This window comes from Crinia signifera, chromosome 3 (genome assembly GCF_055691185.1).
Source record: "Crinia signifera chromosome 3, ASM5569118v1, whole genome shotgun sequence".
NCBI classification, from domain to species: domain Eukaryota; kingdom Metazoa; phylum Chordata; class Amphibia; order Anura; family Myobatrachidae; genus Crinia; species Crinia signifera.
In genome coordinates, this window is record NC_139219.1 from 325,400,526 (window position 1) to 325,421,382 (window position 20,857).

The window sequence follows — 20,857 nt, forward strand, 5'->3', positions numbered from 1 at the left end:
ATCTGTTTACTTGTCTGTTACTTCAGACTTCTCCCATCACTCTGTGCCTCCACACTGCTGCCATGTATGTGCTGTGCTGTCTGCTGACTACACATGTGATGTGATGACCTTCTGCAGTAACTTGCTGGGGTCCCAAAATTATTTTTCTTGTCTGATGGGGTCACAGAGTAAAATAGTTTGAGGACCCCTGGCCTACACAATAGGTCGACATGTACAAGAGGCCTGATTCTGGTTCCCTTGCAAAAGCAAATTCTCTCTCTAATGGACAAAACCATGCTGCACTGCAGATGGGGCAGATGTAACATGTGCAGAGAGAGTTAGATTTGTGGGAGTTATTTTTTTCTGTGCAGGGAAAATAATGACTGCATTACTGCATTGTTCTTAAGCAGTAGTGTAACAAAAAAAAAAAAAGGCTCCCCGCCGGCACTAAAAGTTTGGCACCGCCCGTCCCCTCCGTACCTCACTGCCTGCCACCGCCGGGTCTGTACTGTAGACGGGACCTGAGATCTTCCTTTCTGCACTGCAGTGACAGTCCCGATGCTCCTCTTGCTACTGATGCAATAAAAAAAAGTCCCTTGTAAAATGGCCGCTGCCTCATAGCAGACAGTTGTGTAGGATGCTTATGCCTCCCCTAGCATCCTAAATACCTGTCTGCTGTGAGGGGGCGGCCATTTTGTGAGGTGCATTTTTAATAGCAACACAACAGGAGCAACATCGGGACTACAGAGGAAGATCTGCAGGTCCCGGGAACAAAGAAACAATAGCCCCAAGCAGACCCCCGGCACCCACGCTTACCAAGCGCCTCCAAGCCACCGCAGGGTCTGCGGCGCTATTGCTATGCCAGTGCTCTTAAGCTGTGTACACACAGGGCGATTTTAAGCACTTATCGCTGGCAGTATGGTGGCTGAGTGACCATATTGCCAGTGATTTGTATGTGCTGTAAGCGATAAATCGCCGGGTGCGCGCTCCCGTGTTCAGCCCCTAATAGTCGCTGGTCACAGGAGCATGCTCCTGCGACCAGCAATATCCCCCTGCAGCTGCCCCGGCAGAGTCTCCTGTTCATCAACGACCAACTCTAGTCACTGATGAAAACGGGACACTGAGCAATATATTGCACCGTGTGTACACAACTTTACACTGCAATATAGATATCAGTTTGAAGTAAAAACCCCAACCAAATGTAACTCTCTCTGCACATGTTACATCTGCCCCCCTGCAGTGCTCATGGTTTTGTCCATTAGGGCGAGATGTACTAAGCCATGAAAAGTGATAAAATGGAGAGTGATAAACCACCAACCAATCAGCTCCTACCTGTCACATTTCATACACAGTCTGTGACATGGCAAGTAGGAGCTGATTGGCTGGTGGTTTATCACTTTCCATTTTATCACTTTTCAAGCTTAGTACATCTGGCCCTATGAGAAAATGTGCTTTGCGAGTGAATCTAGAATCAGGCCCAAGTACTGCATCCCCTCGTCATGATTCGGGTAACCGGAGTCCACGTGCATGGTAACGTATGGTAAACTGCCCCAACCAAAGAAATAAATTCCCAAAAATATGTTGACCTTTTCGTGTGTGGAACGTTGCACTACACCTATGGTTGCTCCCTATATGCTATATGCTATATGCAGGTTATTATGCAGTGGTCGACGCTATATGCAGGTTACTATGCTGCACTGGACACTATATGCTGGTTATGCTGCGCTGGACGCTATATGCAGGTTATTATGCTGCGCTGGACGCTATATGCAGGGTATTACGCTGCGCTGGACACTATATGCAGGTTACTATGCTGCGCTGGACGCTATATGCGGGTTATTATGCTGCGCTGGACGCTATATGCAGTTTACTATGCTGCGCTGGACGCTATATGCAGTTTACTATGCTGCGCTGGACGCTATATGCGGGTTACTATGCTGCGCTGGACACTATATGCAGGGTATTACGCTGCGCTGGACACTATATAATGCAGGGTATTATGCTGCGCTGGATGCTATATGCGTGTTATTATTATGCTGCGCTGGACGCTATATGCAGGGTATTATTATGCTGCGCTGGATGCTATATGCAGGGTATTATTATGCTGCGCTGGACACTATATTACGCTGCGCTGGATGCTATATGCAGGGTATTATGCTGCGCTGGACACTATATTATGCTGCGCTGGATGCTATATGCGGGTTATTATTATTCTGCGCTGGACACTATATTATGCTGCGCTGGATGCTATATGCAGGGTATTATGCTGCGCTGGACGCTATATGCAGGGTATTATGCTGCGCTGGACGCTATATGCAGGTTACTATGCTGCGCTGGACGCTATATGCGGGTTATTATGCTGCGCTGGACGCTATATGCAGTTTACTATGCTGCGCTGGACGCTATATGCAGTTTACTATGCTGCGCTGGACGCTATATGCGGGTTACTATGCTGCGCTGGACACTATATGCAGGGTATTACGCTGCGCTGGACACTATATAATGCAGGGTATTATGCTGCGCTGGATGCTATATGCAGGTTATTATTATGCTGCGCTGGACGCTATATGCAGGGTATTATTATGCTGCGCTGGATGCTATATGCAGGGTATTATAATGCTGCGCTGGACACTATATTACGCTGCGCTGGATGCTATATGCAGGGTATTATGCTGCGCTGGACACTATATTATGCTGCGCTGGATGCTATATGCGGGTTATTATTATTCTGCGCTGGACACTATATTATGCTGCGCTGGATGCTATATGCAGGGTATTATGCTGCGCTGGATGCTATATGCAGGGTATTATGCTGCGCTGGACGCTATATGCAGGGTATTATGCTGCGCTGGATGCTATGTGCGGGATATTATTATGCTGCGCTGGACACTATGGCCCTTATTCTGAATCGGACGGTACGGCCCGCGTGCGGCCGTACCGCCGATGTTTTTAGTCTGCACATGCGCAGAGGTCAATCTGCGCATGTGCAGCCCCATTCGCCGCAGACGTATTTCGTCCGCCGCAAAGGGGGCGTATAGGGGCGTGAGGGGCTTCATACCCTCATTTCCCTATGTATACGCCCCGCGTTTCATGGGCGTTCCCATGCAAACGCGGGGCGTATGCATGCTAATCAGGGTATGACGCCACTGATGGGGGCGGAAAGCTGACGTCGCCGGATGTCAGCTCTCAGCCCCCATACAAGCTATCACACGGACGATTGTCCGTGTGGTCTCAGCTTGCGGGAGCTGCTGTGGCGTGCGGCCCTGCCTTCGATGGTCGACGACCATCGAATGCAGGGGGCAGCTCCCACCATGGTGGAGGCGTACGCCCCACCATTTTTATGCGGATCGCCAGCCGTCCGTGTACGGACGGCCGTGGCGATCCGTCTCGTGGGCGGGGATTGGTTTGTGCGGCCGGAGCACCGTGTGCGGCTCCGGCCGCACCAACCAGAATAAGGGCCTCAATGATGCAGGGTATTATGCTGCGCTGGACACTATATTATGCTGCGCTGGATGTGCCATTACGTCTTGCCCGGCATTCCACGTGTCACGCTCCGAGTCCTGCACATACTGGGGGGTGTCACACCCGGCGCCCCAGGGCCCCTCCCTCACGTGGATGCCTGCACGTAGACAGACAGCGGCCGGCATATACCGGCTTCAGGCTGCACCCGCCCACTGCCCCTCCCCCGGGCGGGCGGCTATGCACTGGGGGGGGGGGGGCACACACAAACCTGCCTGCCAGTCACTGTATTAGGGAGGAGGTGTGGCGGGGGTTCCCCCCAGTGCTGCCGGGGAGGTGGCGGGGTCCCCCCCAGTCCAGTGCTTGTTTCCATAACAAATGCACGAGGTCCGTGCCACACACCCACCTGCCGCCACTGCGCCTGCGCCGCACAGTACCCAGTGACCAGGGGGATACCGGGGCTACACAGTCCAGTCTATCATCCCCCCCCCCCAACACCACGTGTCACTGCTGCTGCAGAACCTCTGCCTATGCTGAGCTGTCACTCACTCTCTGACAGTCCCTGAGGCGCCTGTGACATCCAGGGTGAGCAGTGCTAGCTGGGGATATTATGCGCTCATGTGTGCAGTGTGAGTACCGGCTGGGGGTAGGTACTGCACGGTGGGAGTGGGGCTGGGGGTACTGCACGGTGGAAGTGGGGCTGGTGGTACTGCACGGTGGGAGTGGGGCTGGGGGTACTGCACGGTGGGAGTGGGGCTGGGGGTACTGCACGGTGGGAGTGCGGCTGGGGGTACTGCACGGTGGGAGTGGGGCTGGGGGTACTGCATGGTGGGAGTGTGGCTGGGGGTACTGCACGGTGGGAGTGGGGCTGGGGGTACTGCACGGTGGGGCTGGCGGTACTGCAAGGTGGGAGTGGGACTGGGGGTACTGCGCGGTGGGAGTGGGACTAGGGGTACTGCGCGGTGGGACTGGGGGTACTGCGCGGTGGGAGTGGGACTGGGGGTACTGCACGGTGGGAGTGGGGGTACTGCGCGGTGGGGCTGGGGGTACTGCACGGTGGGGCTGGGGGTCAATGGCTGCACAGAGTGAGTGAGGCTGGGGGTACTGCACAGTGGGAGTGGGACTGGGGGTACTGCACGGTGGGAGTGGGGCTGGTGGTACTGCACGGTGGGAGTGGGGCTATGGGTAATGCACGGTGGGAGTGGGACTGGGGGTACTGCACAGAGTAAGTGGGGCTGGGGGTCAATGCACAGAGTGAGTGGGGCTGGGGGTACTGCACGGTGGGAGTGAGGATGGGGGTACTGCACGGTGGGGCTGGGGGTCAACGCACAGAGTGAGTGGGGCTACGGGTAAGGCACGGGGGGGTTGGGGGTACTGCACGGTGGTAGTGGGGTCACGGGTAATGCACGGTGGGGCTGGGGGTCAATGCACAAAGTGAGTGTGAAGTGGGAGAGGGTATTCATACAAAATATCTGCGGTGCACTGTATATGTGTGTGTCATTATGAATAATGGGGCATACACACAGGGAGATTTGAGCAAGAGATGTGTTCTAAGCAATTCAGTGTAGGAGATTTCCCACAGTCTAGATCCCCATAATGCACACTGATGGGGCCTACACACAGGGAGATTTTGCGGTTTGGGTCTCTGATGCTTTGTTAGTGGTGTGGCCATTCTCTATTTGCATATAATTAGTACAAATGCAATCGGCAGCAGTCTCTGTCCTATAGCTAAATGCAAAGCAATAGGAAACCATCCAGGTTATTAGCTACACATGGGGGGAGATGAAGTGTCCTGAGCGATGCTAGGTTGTTCAGAATGCTCAGCGATGTGTCACCGATCTTCTGAGATCGCTAAAGCCCTGCACACACTGGTCGACTTTCACCTGAAAGACGCTCCGTTTAATCATGTGTACTGGCAGCGATGAGAGGTGTGCGCGCTGCCGCGTCATCGCTGCTGGCCGACACTCATCCGCTGGTATTACCAGCAGAGGAGTGAGGAAGTGGACGGCTTTCCATAGTGTCCTGCTATGGAAAGCCGTCCACCCCCAGGGAAACCGGTCATGGTGTATGCACTGAGCATTTGTCAGCCCAGCGATTTTCCCCATCATCGGGCACCATACACTCTAGGCCTGGGGGAACCAACTCCAGTCCTCGAGAGCTACCAACAGTTCACGTTTTGCAGGTCTCCTCACAGAATCCCAAGTGAAGTAATTATCTCCACCTGTGGATCTTTTATATTGTGTCTGTCAGTAATGAGTGCACCTGTGCAGCTGGGTTGTCTGGAAAATGTGAACTGTTGGTAGCTGTCGAGGACTGGAGTTGGCTACCACTGCTCTAGGTAACATCGCCCAGTGTGTATGGGCCTTGAGAAAATGCCTAAATCGCTACATGTGTAGGCCCCAATAGTTAATAAACCCATGCACAGAGTACTCCTCTCCGATGCTGGAGTCTGGCCTGACATACAACCTATAACCGGTACCTCTATTGATGATTTAGGCTTAATATAGAATCCCACCACTTGTCTCTCAGCTATGGTGCTCATCCTATGGTGCAGCTATCCCCAGCGTCCAGGGTAACCCAACTCCAGTCCTCGAGAGCTGAAACTATTGCAAGGCATGCTGGGATGTGTAGTTTCACAACAGTTGGAGGGCCGCAGTTTGGACATGCCTGGTGTAGATTATATATGAGGTCCAGTCAGTAAGGATTCGAGTATTCCGGTTATTGAATATATTTACGCGTGTCTCCGCCTGTCGTCAGTGTCAGCAGCTTCATAAAGATCTTCGTATCCTGCCACTGTTCAATATTTATACTGCCGGTATTTTGGATTGGTGCGTGCACCGTGTTTGTGAGCCTTCCTGACAGCGCATAGGACGTGCGTCAACTGCTAGCCTCATCTGACTTCCTAATGTCATGATGACCCCTATAGATGCATATATGTGTAGAGAAAAACTTAATACTGGTTGAGTATCCCTTATCCAAAATACTCGGGACCACGAGCATGTTGTATAAGGGATTTTTCTGGATTTTGGAATATTTTTTTCCCCCCATACTTACCTGGTCAAATGGTGGTGACCCAATGGTCCGCGGTGTCCCCCAACGGCCTTCAGAATCCTCTTCAGCGGCGTCTCCGGTCCGAGGAGTGCATTGTGCGCCGGTGATGTAACTCTTAGGACCACAGATGCCACTGAAGAGGATCCTGAAGGGCGCTGTGGACATCAGGGGATGAGGTAAGTATGGGGAGGTATCCAATCTTCGGTTGTTGAGGGAGCCATCCACCAATGCTCTGTTGTCACTTTTGTTAATGAAATGGCTATGTACCAATTTCGATTTAAAATTTCTTATGCGACTAGAGAATGGCGCACAACTAACAAAGTTACCAAATATTGTCAAATTGGTTCACATAAACATTACACACATAGGGGACAAGCACATTTTATCGCCCTTTTTTCACTCCCTTTCCGCACCTTTAATATTTTTACTTCTTATACTCTACATTTTCTTCTTCCACGTTGACTGTGCGTTGTGGCACTCTGACGCGATGTCCGGCCACGTCATTGTTTTTGTTTACTGCGCATGCGCCCGCTATATAAGTTGTAGTCATGCGCGGTAGCTTCTTCCGATCTTCCTCTCCCATCACCCTCCTATTGCCTCATATCCTCCCTGCCCATCTAGCCTAGTGCCTCACACTAGGCTTCGTCCATCCTATAACCTAGTGCCTCATACTTCCCTGCCCACCTCCCTTCACCCACCTAGTGCCTCATACCTCCCTTCACCCACCTATATGTCAGTGCCTCAGGGAGAAATGTACTAAGTTCATGAACAGCTCACTTCACCCACCAATGCCTCGCATCAGCCTGTACACCACTCTCACCTGAATATAACATAGTGCCTCACACCTCGGTAATAAACCGTTTCCTCACAACTCCAATCCTGCATCAACTGTCCTCTCATAGTGCCTCAATAGTGCGTGGGTGTATATGTCTGTACAGTATACGCCGTGAGTAGGAGGCGCTGCCCCCGTCTGGTGGGTGTATATGTGTGTACAGTATACACCGTGAGTAGGAGGCGCTGCCCCCGTCTGGTGGGTGTATATGTAGGTACAGTATACTCCGTGAGTAGGAGGCGCTGTCCCCGTCTGGTGGGTGTATATGTAGGTACAGTATACACCGTGAGTAGGAGGCGCTGTCCCCGTCTGGTGGGTGTATATGTAGGTACAGTATACACCGTGAGTAGGAGGCGCTGCCCCCGTCTGGTGGGTGTATATGTAGGTACAGTATACACCGTGAGTAGGAGGCGCTGCCCCCATCTGGTGGGTGTATATGTCTGTACAGTATACACCGTGAGTAGGAGGCGCTGCCCCCGTCTGGTGGGTATATGTCTGTACAGTATACACCGTAAGTAGGAGGCGCTGCCCCCATCTGGTGGGTGTATATGTCTGTACAGTATACACTGTGAGTAGGAGGCGCAGCCCCCGTCTGGTGGGTGTATATGTCTGTACAGTATACACCGTGAGTAGGAGGCGCTGCCCCCGTCTGGTGGGTGTATATGTCTGTACAGTATACACCGTGAGTAGGAGGCGCTGCCCCCGTCTGGTGGGTGTATATGTAGGTACAGTATACACCGTGAGTAGGAGGCGCTGCACCCGTCTGGTGGGTGTATATGTATGTACAGTATACACCATGAGTAGGAGGCGCTGCACCCGTCTGGTGGGTGTATATGTATGTACAGTATACACCATGAGTAGGAGGCGCTGCACCCGTCTGGTGGGTGTATATGTATGTACAGTATACACCGTGAGTAGGAGGCGCTGCCCCTGTCTAGTGGTTGTATATGTAGGTACAGTATACAGCGTGAGTAGGACACGCTGCCCCCGTCTGGTGGGTGTATATGTATGTACAGTATACACCGTGAGTCGGAGGTGCAGCCCCCGTCTGGTGGGTGTATATGTATGTACGGTATACAGCGCGAGTAGGAGGCGCTGCCCCCGTCTGGTGGGTGTATATGTAGGTACAGTATACACCGTGAGTAGGAGGCGCAGCCCCCGTCTGGTGGGTTTATATTTATGTACGGTATACACCGTGAGTAGGACACGCTGCCCCCGTCTGGTGGGTGTATATGTAGGTACAGTATATGCCATAGTAGGAGGCGCAGCCCCCGTCTGGTGGGTGTATATGTCTGTAGAGTATACAGCGTGAGTAGGACACGCTGCCCCCGTCTGGTGGGTGTATATGTAGGTACAGTATACACCGTGAGTAGGACACGCTGCCCCCGTCTGGTGGGTGTATATGTAGGTACAGTATACACCGTGAGTAGGAAGTGCTGCCCCCGTCTGGTGGGTGTATATGTCTGTACAGTATACACCGTGAGTAGGAGGCGCTGCCCCCGTCTGGTGGATGTATATGTAGGTACAGTATACACCGTGAGTAGGAGGCGCTGCCCCCGTCTGGTGGGTGTATATGTAGGTACAGTCTACACCGTGAGTAGGACACGCTGCCCCCGTCTGGTGGGTGTATATGTATGTACAGTATACACCATGAGTCGGTGGTGCAGCCCCCGTCTGGTGGGTGTATATGTGTGTACAGTATACACCGTGAGTAGGAGGCGCAGCCCCCGTCTGGTGGGTTTATATGTATATACGGTATACACCGTGAGTAGGTGGCGCTGCCCCCTTCTGGTGGGTGTATATGTTTGTACAGTATACACCGTGAGCAGGAAGCGTGGTCTCCGTCTGCTGAGTGTATATTTGGGTACAGTATACGCCTTAGTAGGAGGCGCAGCCCCCATCTGCTGAGTGTATATTTGGGTACAGTATACGCCGTAGTAGGAGGCGCAGCCCCGTCTGGTGGATGTATATGTAGGTACAGTATACACCGTGAGTAGGAGGCGCTGCCCCCGTCTGGTGGGTGTATATGTAGGTACAGTATACACCGTGAGTAGGAGGCGCTGCCCCTGTCTGGTGGGTGTATATGTAGGTACAGTATACACCGTGAGTGGGACACGCTGCCCCCGACTGGTGGGTGTATATGTATGTACAGTATACACTGTGAGTAGGAGGCGCTGCCCCCCGACTGGTGGGTGTATATGTAGGTACAGTATACAGCGTGAGTAGGACACGCTGCCCCCGTCTGGTGGGTGTATATGTATGTACAGTATACACCGTGAGTCGGAGGTGCAGCCCCCGTCTGGTGGGTGTATATGTATGTACAGTATACACCGTGAGTCGGAGGTGCTGCCCCCGTCTGGTGGGTGTATATGTATGTACAGTATACACCGTGAGTCGGAGGTGCAGCCCCCGTCTGGTGGGTGTATATGTATGTACAGTATACACCGTGAGTCGGAGGCGCTGCCCCATCTGGTGGGTGTATATGTGTGTACAGTATACAGCGCGAGTAGGAGGCGCTGCCCCCGTCTGGTGGGTGTATATGTGGGTACAGTATACAGCGTGAGTAGGAGGCGCTGCCCCCGTCTGGTGGGTGTATATGTGGGTACAGTATACAGCGTGAGTAGGAGGCACTGTCCCCGTCTGGTGGGTGTATATGTAGGTACAGTATACACCGTGAGTAGGATGCGCTGCCCCTGTCTAGTGGGTGTATATGTGGGTACAGTATACAGCGTGAGTAGGAGGCGCTGCCCCTGTCTGGTGGGTGTATATGTAGGTACAGTATATACTGTAGTGTGTGCGAGTTATATACAGTGAACCGTATATTCTGTAGTACAGGGCTGCGACTGGTGGTTGTATATGCAGGTACAGTAAATACTGTAGTGTGTGCGCGTTATATACAGTGCCGTATATTCTGTAGTACGAGGCTGTGACTGGTGGTTGTATATGCAGGTACAGTATATACTGTAGTGTGTGCGCGTTATATACAGTGTGCCGTATATTCTGTAGTACGAGGCTGCGACTGGTGGTTGTATATGCAGGTACAGTATATACTGTAGTGTGCGCGCGTTATATACAGTGTGCCGTATATTCTGTAGTACGAGGCTGCGACTGGTGGTTGTATATGCAGGTACAGTATATACTGTAGTGTGTACGCGTTATGTACAGTGTGCCGTATATTCTGTAGTACGAGGCTGCGACTGGTGGTTGTATACGCAGGTACAGTATATACTGTAGTGTTTGCGCGTTATATACAGTGTGACGTATATTCTGTAGTACGAGGCTGTGACTGGTGGTTGTATATGCAGGTACAGTATATACTGTAGTGTGTGCGCGTTATATACAGTGTGCCGTATATTCTGTAGTACGAGGCTGCGACTGGTGGTTGTATATGCAGGTACAGTATATACTGTAGTGTGCGCGCGTTATATACAGTGTGCCGTATATTCTGTAGTATGAGGCTGCGACTGGTGGTTGTATATGCAGGTACAGTATATACTGTAGTGTGTGCGCGTTATATACAGTGTGCCGTATATTCTGTAGTACGAGGCTGCGACTGGTGGTTGTATACGCAGGTACAGTATATACTGTAGTGTGTGCGCGTTATATACAGTGTGACGTATATTCTGTAGTACGAGGCTGCGACTGGTGGTTGTATATGCAGGTACAGTATATACTGTAGTGTGTGCACGTTATATACAGGGTGCAGTATATTCTGTAGTACGAGGCTGTAACTGGTGGTTGTATATGCAGGTACAGTATATACTGTAGTGTGTGCGCGTTATATACAGTGAACCGTATATTCTGTAGTACAGGGCTGCGACCGGTGGTTGTATATGCAGGTACAGTATATACTGTAGTGTGTGCGCGTTATATACAGTGTGCCGTATATTCTGTAGTACGAGGCTGTAACTGGTGGTTGTATATGCAGGTACAGTATATACTGTAGTGTGCGCACGTTATATACAGTGTGCCGTATATTCTGTAGTACGAGGCTGCGACTGGTGGTTGTATATGCAGGTACAGTATATACTGTAGTGTGCGCGCGTTATATACAGTGTGCCGTATATTCTGTAGTACGAGGCTGTGACTGGTGGTTGTATATGCAGGTACAGTATATACTGTAGTGTGTGTGTGCGTTATATACAGCGTGCCGTATATCCTGTAGTACGAGGCTGTAACTGGTGGTTGTATATGCAGGTACAGTATATACTGTAGTGTGTGCGCGTTATATACAGTGTGCCGTATATTTTGTAGTACGAGGCTGTAACTGGTGGTTGTATATGCAGGTACAGTATATACTGTAGTGTGTGCGTTATATACAGTGCCGTATATCCTGTAGTACGAGGCTGCGGTTGGTGGTTGTATATGCAGGTACAGTATATACTGTAGTGTGTGCGCGTTATACAGCGTGCCGTATATTCTGTAGTACAGGGCTGCGACCGGTGGTTGTATATGCAGGTACAGTATATACTGTAGTGTGTGCGCGTTATATACAGCGTGCCGTATATTCTGTAGTACGAGGCTGTGACTGGTGGATGTATATGCAGGTACAGTATATACTGTAGTGTGTGCGCGTTATATACAGCGTGCCGTATATTCTGTAGTACGAGGCTGCGACTGGTGGTTGTATATGCAGGTACAGTATATACTGTAGTGTGTGCGCGTTATATACAGCGTGCCGTATATTCTGTAGTACGAGGCTGCAACTGGTGGTTGTATACGCAAGTACAGTATATACTGTAGTGTGTGCGCGTTATATACAGTGCCGTATATCCTGTAGTACGAGGCTGCGGCTGGTGGGTGTATACGCAGGTACAGTATATACTGTAGTGTGCGCGCGTTATATACAGCGTGCCGTATATTCTGTAGTACGAGGCTGTAACTGGTGGTTGTATACGCAGGTACAGTATATACTGTAGTGTGCGCGCGTTATATACAGTGTGCCATATATTCTGTAGTACGAGGCTGCAACTGGTGGTTGTATATGCAGATACAGTATATACTGTAGTGTGTGCGTTATATACAGTGTGCCGTATATTCTGTAGTACGAGGCTGTAACTGGTTGTTGTATATGCAGGTACAGTATATACTGTAGTGTGTGCGCGTTATATACAGTGCCGTATATGCTGTAGTACGAGGCTGCGGCTGGTGGGTGTGCGCCGCTGGCAGCCGGGCAGCCAATGGCAGGCGGAGGGCTGAGCATGTGGGGAGCTTGTTTACAAGTAGGAGCCGCGTCTCACCCACCCGGCGGCCGGCAGCAGCAGCAGCAGCAGGGGGAGGGGGAGCGGCCCGGCCACACTGACAGCTAGCCGGAAAACCCGGCACAGGAGCAGCCAGCCGCCCGGCTCCCGACACCCACCTCCGCCAGCCGCAGCCGCCCACACCCTCATCCACGGGTCCGAGCAGCGGCCGAGGCTCACATCGTTACCCGGCGGGCGCTATCAGGCCAGTGCGGGCGGCGGCCGGGGCCAGGATCCAGCACGGGATTGTGCGCTCTCCGCGGGGCTGGGAGAGAGGAGGAGGAGGCGCGGCCCGGGGGGAGCGGACAGCCCGGGGAGCGCTGCTACTGCGGCTCATACCGTCTGCACGGGTCAGGTAAGCGTGGGAGCCGTGCATGCCCGTCCTGCGGGGAGGGGGCACCGGCGGGGGACGTGACACGGGTGCAGGGGCATCGGGGGTGCAGGCCGGTTACCCCGGGTGCGTGCATGGTGCGGGGGCAGGAGGGGGCATTCTGCGGGCACGGCCCTGGCACACGCACTGGTCCCCTATGGCAGGGTCGGGTGTTTGTTTATTATGGGTTATTCCACATTTGCTGCAAATGCTCCGTGTACCCCCCCCCCCCCCCCTTCCCGCGTCTGCTCACACCCCCCTCCTGTGCTGCCAGAGCCGGCACAGACACACCCACCCAGTCCCTGCACCCGTCCCACAGTGACCCGGTACTCGCCGTCTGCCGGCACTGGTGCTGTCACTGTGCATGTTCTATAGTGATACTGTACAATGCACATACCTCTGCCGGCACTGGTGGTGTCACTGTGCGTGCTCTATAGTGATACTGTACCGTGCACATACCTCTGCCGGCACTGGTGGTGTCACTGTGCATGTTCTATAGTGATACTGTGCCATGCACATACCTCTGCCGGCACTGGTGGTGTCACTGTGCGTGCTCTATAGTGATACTGTGCAATGCACATACCTCTGCCGGCACTGGTGGTGTCACTGTGCATGTTCTATAGTGATACTGTGCAATGCACATACCTCTGCCGGCTATGGTGCTGTCACTGTGCGTGCTCTATAGTGATACTGTGCAATGCACATACCTCTGCCGGCACTGGTGGTGTCACTGTGCATGTTCTATAGTGATACTGTACCATGCACATACCTCTGCTGGCTATGGTGCTGTCACTGTGCGTGCTCTATAGTGATACTGTGCAATGCACATACCTCTGCCGGCACTGGTGGTGTCACTGTGCATGTTCTATAGTGATACTGTACCATGCACATACCTCTGCCGGCACTCGTGGTGTCACTGTACGTGCTCTATAGTGATACTGTACTATGCATATACCTCTGCCGGCACTGGTGGTGTCACTGTGCATGTTCTATAGTGATACTGTGCCATGCACATACCTCTGCCGGCACTCGTGGTGTCACTGTGCATGTTATATAGTAATACTGTACAATGCACATACCTCTGCCGGCACTGGTGGTGTCACTGTGCGTGCTCTATAGTGATACTGTGCAATGCACATACCACTGCCGGCAATGGTGCTGTCACTGTGCGTGCTCTATAGTAATACTGTGCAATGCACATACCTCTGCCGGCAATGGTGCTGTCACTGTGCGTGCTCTATAGTGATACTGTGCAATGCACATACCCCTGCCGGCACTGGTGCTGTCACTGCATGTTCTATAGTGATGCTGTACCATGCACAGACCTCTGCCGGCACTCGTGGTGTCACTGTACGTGCTCTATAGTGATACTGTACTATTCACATACCTCTGCCGGCACTCGTGGTGTCACTGTGCATGTTATATAGTAATACTGTACCATGCACATACCTCTGCCGGCACTGGTGCTGTCACTGTGCATGTTCTATAGTGATACTGTGCAATGCACATACCTCTGCCGGCACTGGTGGTGTCACGGTGCGTGTTCTATAGTAATACTGGGCAATGCACATACCTCTGCCGGCACTGGTGGTGTCACTGTGCGTGTTCTATAGTAATACTGGGCAATGCACATACCTCTGCCGGCACTGGTGGTGTCACTGTGCGTGTTCTATAGTAATACTGTACAATGCACATACCTCTGCCGGCACTGGTGGTGTCACTGTGCATGTTCTATAGTGATACTGTACCATGCACATACCTCTGCCGGCACTCGTGGTGTCACTGTGCATGTTATATAGTAATACTGTACAATGCACATACCTCTGCCGGCACTCGTGGTGTCACTGTGCATGTTATATAGTAATACTGTACAATGCACATACCTCTGCCGGCACTGGTGCTGTCACTGTGCGTGTTCTATAGTGATACTGTACCATGCACATACCTCTGCCGGCACTAGTGCTGTCACTGTGCGTGTTCTATAGTGATACTGTACCGTACACATACCTCTGCCGGCACTGGTGGTGTCACTGTGCATGCTATATAGTGATACTGTACCGTGCACATACCTCTGCCGGCACTAGTGCTGTCACTGTGCGTGCTCTATAGTGATACTGTGCAATGCACATACCTCTGCCGGCACTGGTGCTGTCACTGTGCATGTTCTATAGTGATACTGTGCAATGCACATACCTCTGCCGGCACTGGTGGTGTCACTGTGCATGTTATATAGTAATACTGTACAATGCACAAACCTCTGCCGGCACTGGTGGTGTCACTGTGCATGCTGTATAGTGATACTGTACCGTGCACATAACTCTGCCGGCACGGCTGGTGTCACTGTACATGACATATAGTGATACTGTACCATGCACATACCCATGCCGGCACTCGTGGTGTCACTGTGCATGTTATATAGTAATACTGTACAATGCACATACCTCTGCCGGCACTGGTGGTGTCACTGTGCATGACATAGTGATACTGTACCATGCACATACCTCTGCATGCACTGCCGGTGTCGCTGTGCGTGTTGTTTAGTGATACTGTACTGTGCACACACCTCTGCCAGGACTGGTGGTGTCACTGTGCATGTTCTTTAGTAATGCTGTGCAAACCTTTGCCTGAACTGGTGGTGTCACTGTGCATACAGTTATACTGTGCATTTATACAGTGATCCTGTGCAATTCATACAGTGCTGTCTGAAATGGTGGTGTTACTGAGTATGTAATATAGTAATACTGCACAATGCAGGCAGATCTTCCTGCACTTGTGGTGTCACTGTGCATATTATATAGTGATACTGTACCCTGCACTACCGTTGTGTCACTGCATGTTGTTTAGTTATACTGTACCATGCACATACCTCTGCCGGCCTGGTGGTGTCACTGTGCATGTTATTTAGTGATACTGTATTGTGCACATACTTCTGCCGGCACTGGTGGTGTCACTGTGCATACAGTTATACTGTACAGTGTGGTGTCACTGCATTTATATAGTTAACCCATGCAATTCATACAGTGCTGTCTGAAATGGTGGTGTCACTGTGCATGTTATATAGTGATACTGTGCAATGCACAATGGCGGTATCACTGTGTAGATATTACTGCGTTTAGCTCTGCCTGTATTAGGATTGTATATTTATATGGCGCCACAAGGGTTTCCCAGCACCCAATTACAGAGTACATAAACGAATAAGCAAAACGGTGACTTACAGGTGAATACTATAGAGTACAAGTACTGGGTATATAACCAGCAGATGGCACTGGAATCAGGATCGGGTTGGCAGAAAAGGCAGGATTTGGTGCCATCAGTGATGGTTTAAATAATAAGAGAAGAAAAAGCACAGAGGGAAGAGGGCCCTGCTTGTGACAGCTTACATTGTAAAGGGGAGGAGCAGACAGACAGGGGTGACAGAGATGGGGGTGGATAGTATGGATGGAGCAGAGTTAATTGGTGGTATCACTGTGTATATTATATAGAGTGCACGCAGCCCTGCCTGTATTGGTGGTGTCACTGTGTGTGCAGGGGGATCTGATTTGGAGATGTACGCAATGACCATGGTTACGGTCACACTGTAACCATACAGCAAGGCGCCTCAGCGATGACGTGTCGCAGATTTCTCCACAAAGTGACTGACGGGCTCTTTCTGGGTTGTTACAGGCAGCGGTGGCAGAAGTGCAACTTTACGCAGGAAACACGGTGCCAGTCTGGGGCTGGGGCCGTCCGGACCCTATTAGTCACACCGCTCAGCACTCGTGCTGCCCCTGCACCCTGCCCTGATTTTAGTGGGTTCACTAATCTAGTGATGCTGTGCGGGCAATGGTGGTATCACTGTGCATAGTATGTGCATGTTACATAATGATACCTGCCCTGGTGGTATCACTGTGTATGATACATGGTGATGTTGTGCAGTGCCCAGAGCTCTGCCATGCTGTGGGCGTGTACGTGTGTGTTCATAGACCTTGCATCCAGGTGACTGGAGCTGTGAGTGGGAATGCCACTACAGATTGTGGGCCAGTGTTATGTTGTTACAGTGCAGGGTAAACACTGTGTGATGCCCCCTGGTACAGTGCAGGATGAGCTGCGACGCTATACGGCCCTATCTGGCATCATTGTAACGGAGTGGGATGCCTTGGCAGGTTCTTTGATCCACGTGAAGTGGGTTGGTTGCTGTTCCGCACAGGAAATCTTAAGTTGTCAACGAATTAGCTGGTTGCAGCTGCCAGGTTGTTCGCTCCGGAATAAGGTATCGGCCTCTGCTGTAACTGATGCACCTGGACTTGTTGCTGGTTCTACCCCGGGTCACCCGTACTACAGTGGTGCAGAATTCCGCTAAGCTTGTGGCTGTAAAGTCCCTTAATCACCTTCAGGTATGCCCTGGGAGAGGTATAGCGGCACCTCTGCCAGGGCATACCTGAACCTACGGATGGTAGGCTGCCCAGGAGGTCATAATTTGGTTGGTGCCCGCTTCTCTCCAGCTTGGTCTCTAGTGGATATCACGTTCACCTCACTCGCGGAACAGTCCCGAAACCGGTCAGGAACACGAATTTGTTGTTTCTTTTTATTTTATTTTTATTATAATGATGGATCCTGACTGCTTATATTATTATGAAACTCTGCCGACGTCCAGCCTTATCTGGCAGCACACCCCTTCTGTTAGCCCAGTGTCCGGACCGCTCCTTGCCACACCCACAGCCTGGCATTCTAACCCTTCCATTCTCTGCTTTCATGCTGACTCCGTCACCTCTCTGTGCTTGGTGGCGCTGCAGATCTTGCTGTCTATTTGACCTGTTTCTGCGTGTGTTTGTGTCCCTTTAACATTTGATTATTATTGAGGGATTCATTGTTTACCACGGCAGCGGTCAGTGCTGGTTACCTGACCAAGCAATTCATCTGTTGCTATGAGCTACCGGCGCTGACATTTGGTCCTGCCGCCTCCATGAGGTGGTGGGCTGAAATGAGCGAAAAGTGGTTTGTGTGGGGGTGTCAGTTTTCGCATTGTACCCATTTAGTAAGTTGGGTGTTAGAGGATAAACGCGATCTAGTAAGGCGCAATAATTAAAGGGCACCCAAAACAATTGAATTGCAACACTGGGCACCCATTATTGCGGCAAAAAAAAAAATCTGATTTCCCAGATTCAAAGTTAAGTTGTGACGTCATCTAGAACCGTCTTTCCCTAATTGCATGTCTACTATGTCATTTGTTCCATCAACTATGGACTCTGGGGCCTTATTATTATTATTGTTTATTATTATTGTTTATTTTATATTATTATTATTATTATTATTATTATTATTAATAGTTCCTTATATAGTGCAGCAAATTATGTTGCACTTTACAATTGGAAACAGTGATACAATAAATTGGGTATTTGAAAACAGTTAAAAATGTATGAGGGCCCTGCTCGCAAGTTTACAATCTATAGATGGTGCCACAAGGGTTCTGCAGCACCATAGAATTATTTATTACCAGTTCTGTATATAGCGCACACATATACCTTAGCGCTGTACAGAGTATAGTTGAACATTCACATCAGTCCCCAGTGGAGCTTACAATCTATATTCCCTACCACATGTACACGCGCACACACAGACATTCTAGGGTTAAGTTTGTTGGGTGCCAATTAACCTGCCTGTATATTTTTGGATTGTGGGAGGAAACCGGAGTACCTGGAGGAAACCCACGCAAGCACGGGGAGAATATACTAACTCCACACAGTTAGGACCATGGTGGGAATCAGCGCTGTGAGGCGGTAATGCTAACTATTATACCGTCCGTGGAATAGAATGATTATGGAACCCTTGTTGCACTGTATACATCAAGTATAACATTGTTTTGTTGAGACTATAATTTAACATCTAGTTCGATTTTAAAGAGAATCCTATTAACAGTGTAGGTGTTGCTGGCGCACTGTTTGTCTCTAGCGCTCTGGTATTTACACCCGGACCGGCAGAGGACAGAAGACACACACACACACACACACAATTCCGGTCTATAAAACAGCACTTTCTGTTGTGCGAATCAGCTGCGTTCATGTCTTTAACCCTACACTCGTAGCCGGCCGAGGCTGACAGACTTCTCAGTCGGCCTCTCAGCACTAAATAGGTCAGTGTTTTGCTGCAAAACCTCTTCTTCCCCTTCCTGTGCCCTTAGAATGCTCAGCTGTCACATGTCTGTCCCGCTGGCCTACTGCACTGTCTAACAAGTGCCTGACCTGTCTGCCCAGGGGTACATGCCGGCCTCTGCCCAGGGTGTAATCACGCTGACGGTAAGCCTGCGTGGTGCAAGCAGGATTTCTGTTTCAATACGAACGTGTGCCAGTGTCTTCACCCCGCCGACGCCTCGCTTGTCGACTGAGCTAAGGGTGAACCTCTATTTTGGCCCCGTCTGTTCCCGCACGTCCACACTGGCGGAAGGTTTCTTAAAGTGACCGTGCCAATGATGACGAGGCTTGAGGCGCAAAGCCTGTATTGTGCCGCAGCAATGTCACTAGTCTGTGTATTGCGCCCCCTCCCTGCCTTCAGATCACTCCGTGATAGGTTTCTGGGGAATGTTTAGGACTGTTACAAGTTGTGACGGTCGTCTGCTACTTAAAGGGACAGCGTACTACGAGAATGTTCTGCTTTCTACACATGCAAAATCAACCTTTGTGTTTATAATCTGTAAAAAAAAAAAAAAAATTGGTTTATTTTCATTGGATTTACTGCAAACATGGCTTTTTGTGTACACAGCGATTGGTCTTACCCAATCATTGCTGTTTGTTTCATTTATTCTACCGTACAATGGGGCTGATTCAGAGGCGGATGCAACTTAGGAGGCCATACACAGAAACTGCGACCGCCGTAGGACAGGAGCAAATTTTAATGTTGCAGCTGATGCTGCGCCCATGGCACACCTGAAGACCTAAATGCGGCATAAAGATGCACCGGAGTCATCTAGTACATAAGCCCCACTGTTTGAAGCAGCAGGCCATGCTGGCAATGAATGAATGGTAATAGCGCCACCTAGTGTTTGTAGAACAGTGAAAAATGGCAGTGTTGAAATATTACCCATACAAACCGCTCTCAACTGTAATAGTTACTGACTGTGGCTTCATATTTTGACTCCTTGGTGTCCTAGTTTAAAGCCAGTCGCCCCCTCCCCCTGACGTGTGTCTGGTCTTCCCCCATTGACTAGGACAAGATGTGCAAACATTACACCTCTAAGGCCAGGGGTAAAGTCCGGTGAAGGAATCTTCCTATGTAGGTTTTACATCGGTATGAAGGCAGCGGAGGGAAACGCTTAGTCTGTCAAAATAAATAAAGAATATTCCATGTGGAAGCAAGATGGGAACGGAGTCTGAGGATGAAATAAAGACCAGCTTGTTAGCAAGAATAGCCCACTTCAGTGTAATGTGCTACATATGCAATATATCTAACGTCTAAAACGCATATATCAAAGTATAGGAGCCATTGACTCCAATAAAGTAGCGCCCTCTAGTGGGCATATCGCTGTATGACCGTTTCAGATCCTTATAGAAGTTCTAATACTGTGGTCACATCTAAATGTATATGGTATTCTAATAATAATTGTATCTTTGTTCTGCAGTTAAAATGGCCAGCATACTGTCTAAACGTCTCGGCAAGAGGTCACTGCTCGGCGCCAGAGTCGGCACTCCGAGTATCTCCACGGATGGCATGTTGGTGGAGGGGCCTGGAGACCCTGCTGGAGCGGCACACCTTGGGACGTTCGAGAGCGGATGCCTCAGAGAGTGCCTAGAGGAGAGCACGTGCCTCGCTGCACATTCCCCGACCAGCCGCTTCAAGCTGCACCCTGGCCAAAAGGTATGACCCCAGAGTGTCTGTGTACGTGGGGATTTCCTTGGGAGTCAGCTGATTGTAAATTCTCTGCCTCCAAACAAAATCGTAAAAAAAAAAAATCAC

At 50.7% G+C, this 20,857-nt stretch overlaps 1 protein-coding gene across 4 annotated transcripts in view; it reads left to right on the forward strand.

Annotated features, from left to right (window-relative positions):
* Window positions 1-3,603: 3,603 nt before the first annotated feature.
* The window catches only part of ZNF395 (zinc finger protein 395), a 34,409-nt gene continuing 17,155 nt past the window's right edge, over window positions 3,604-20,857 (forward strand). The window contains exons 1-2 of one of the 4 annotated variants that reach the window (XM_083178827.1): window positions 3,604-4,067; window positions 20,523-20,758. In XM_083178827.1, the coding sequence (XP_083034953.1) occupies window positions 4,049-4,067; window positions 20,523-20,758 (255 nt within the window). In that variant the 5' untranslated portion in view covers window positions 3,604-4,048. Of the gene's footprint in view, window positions 4,068-12,509; window positions 12,917-20,522; window positions 20,759-20,857 lie in introns of those variants that run through there. The other 3 variants (XM_083178830.1, XM_083178828.1, XM_083178829.1) reach the window with 3 other exon arrangements.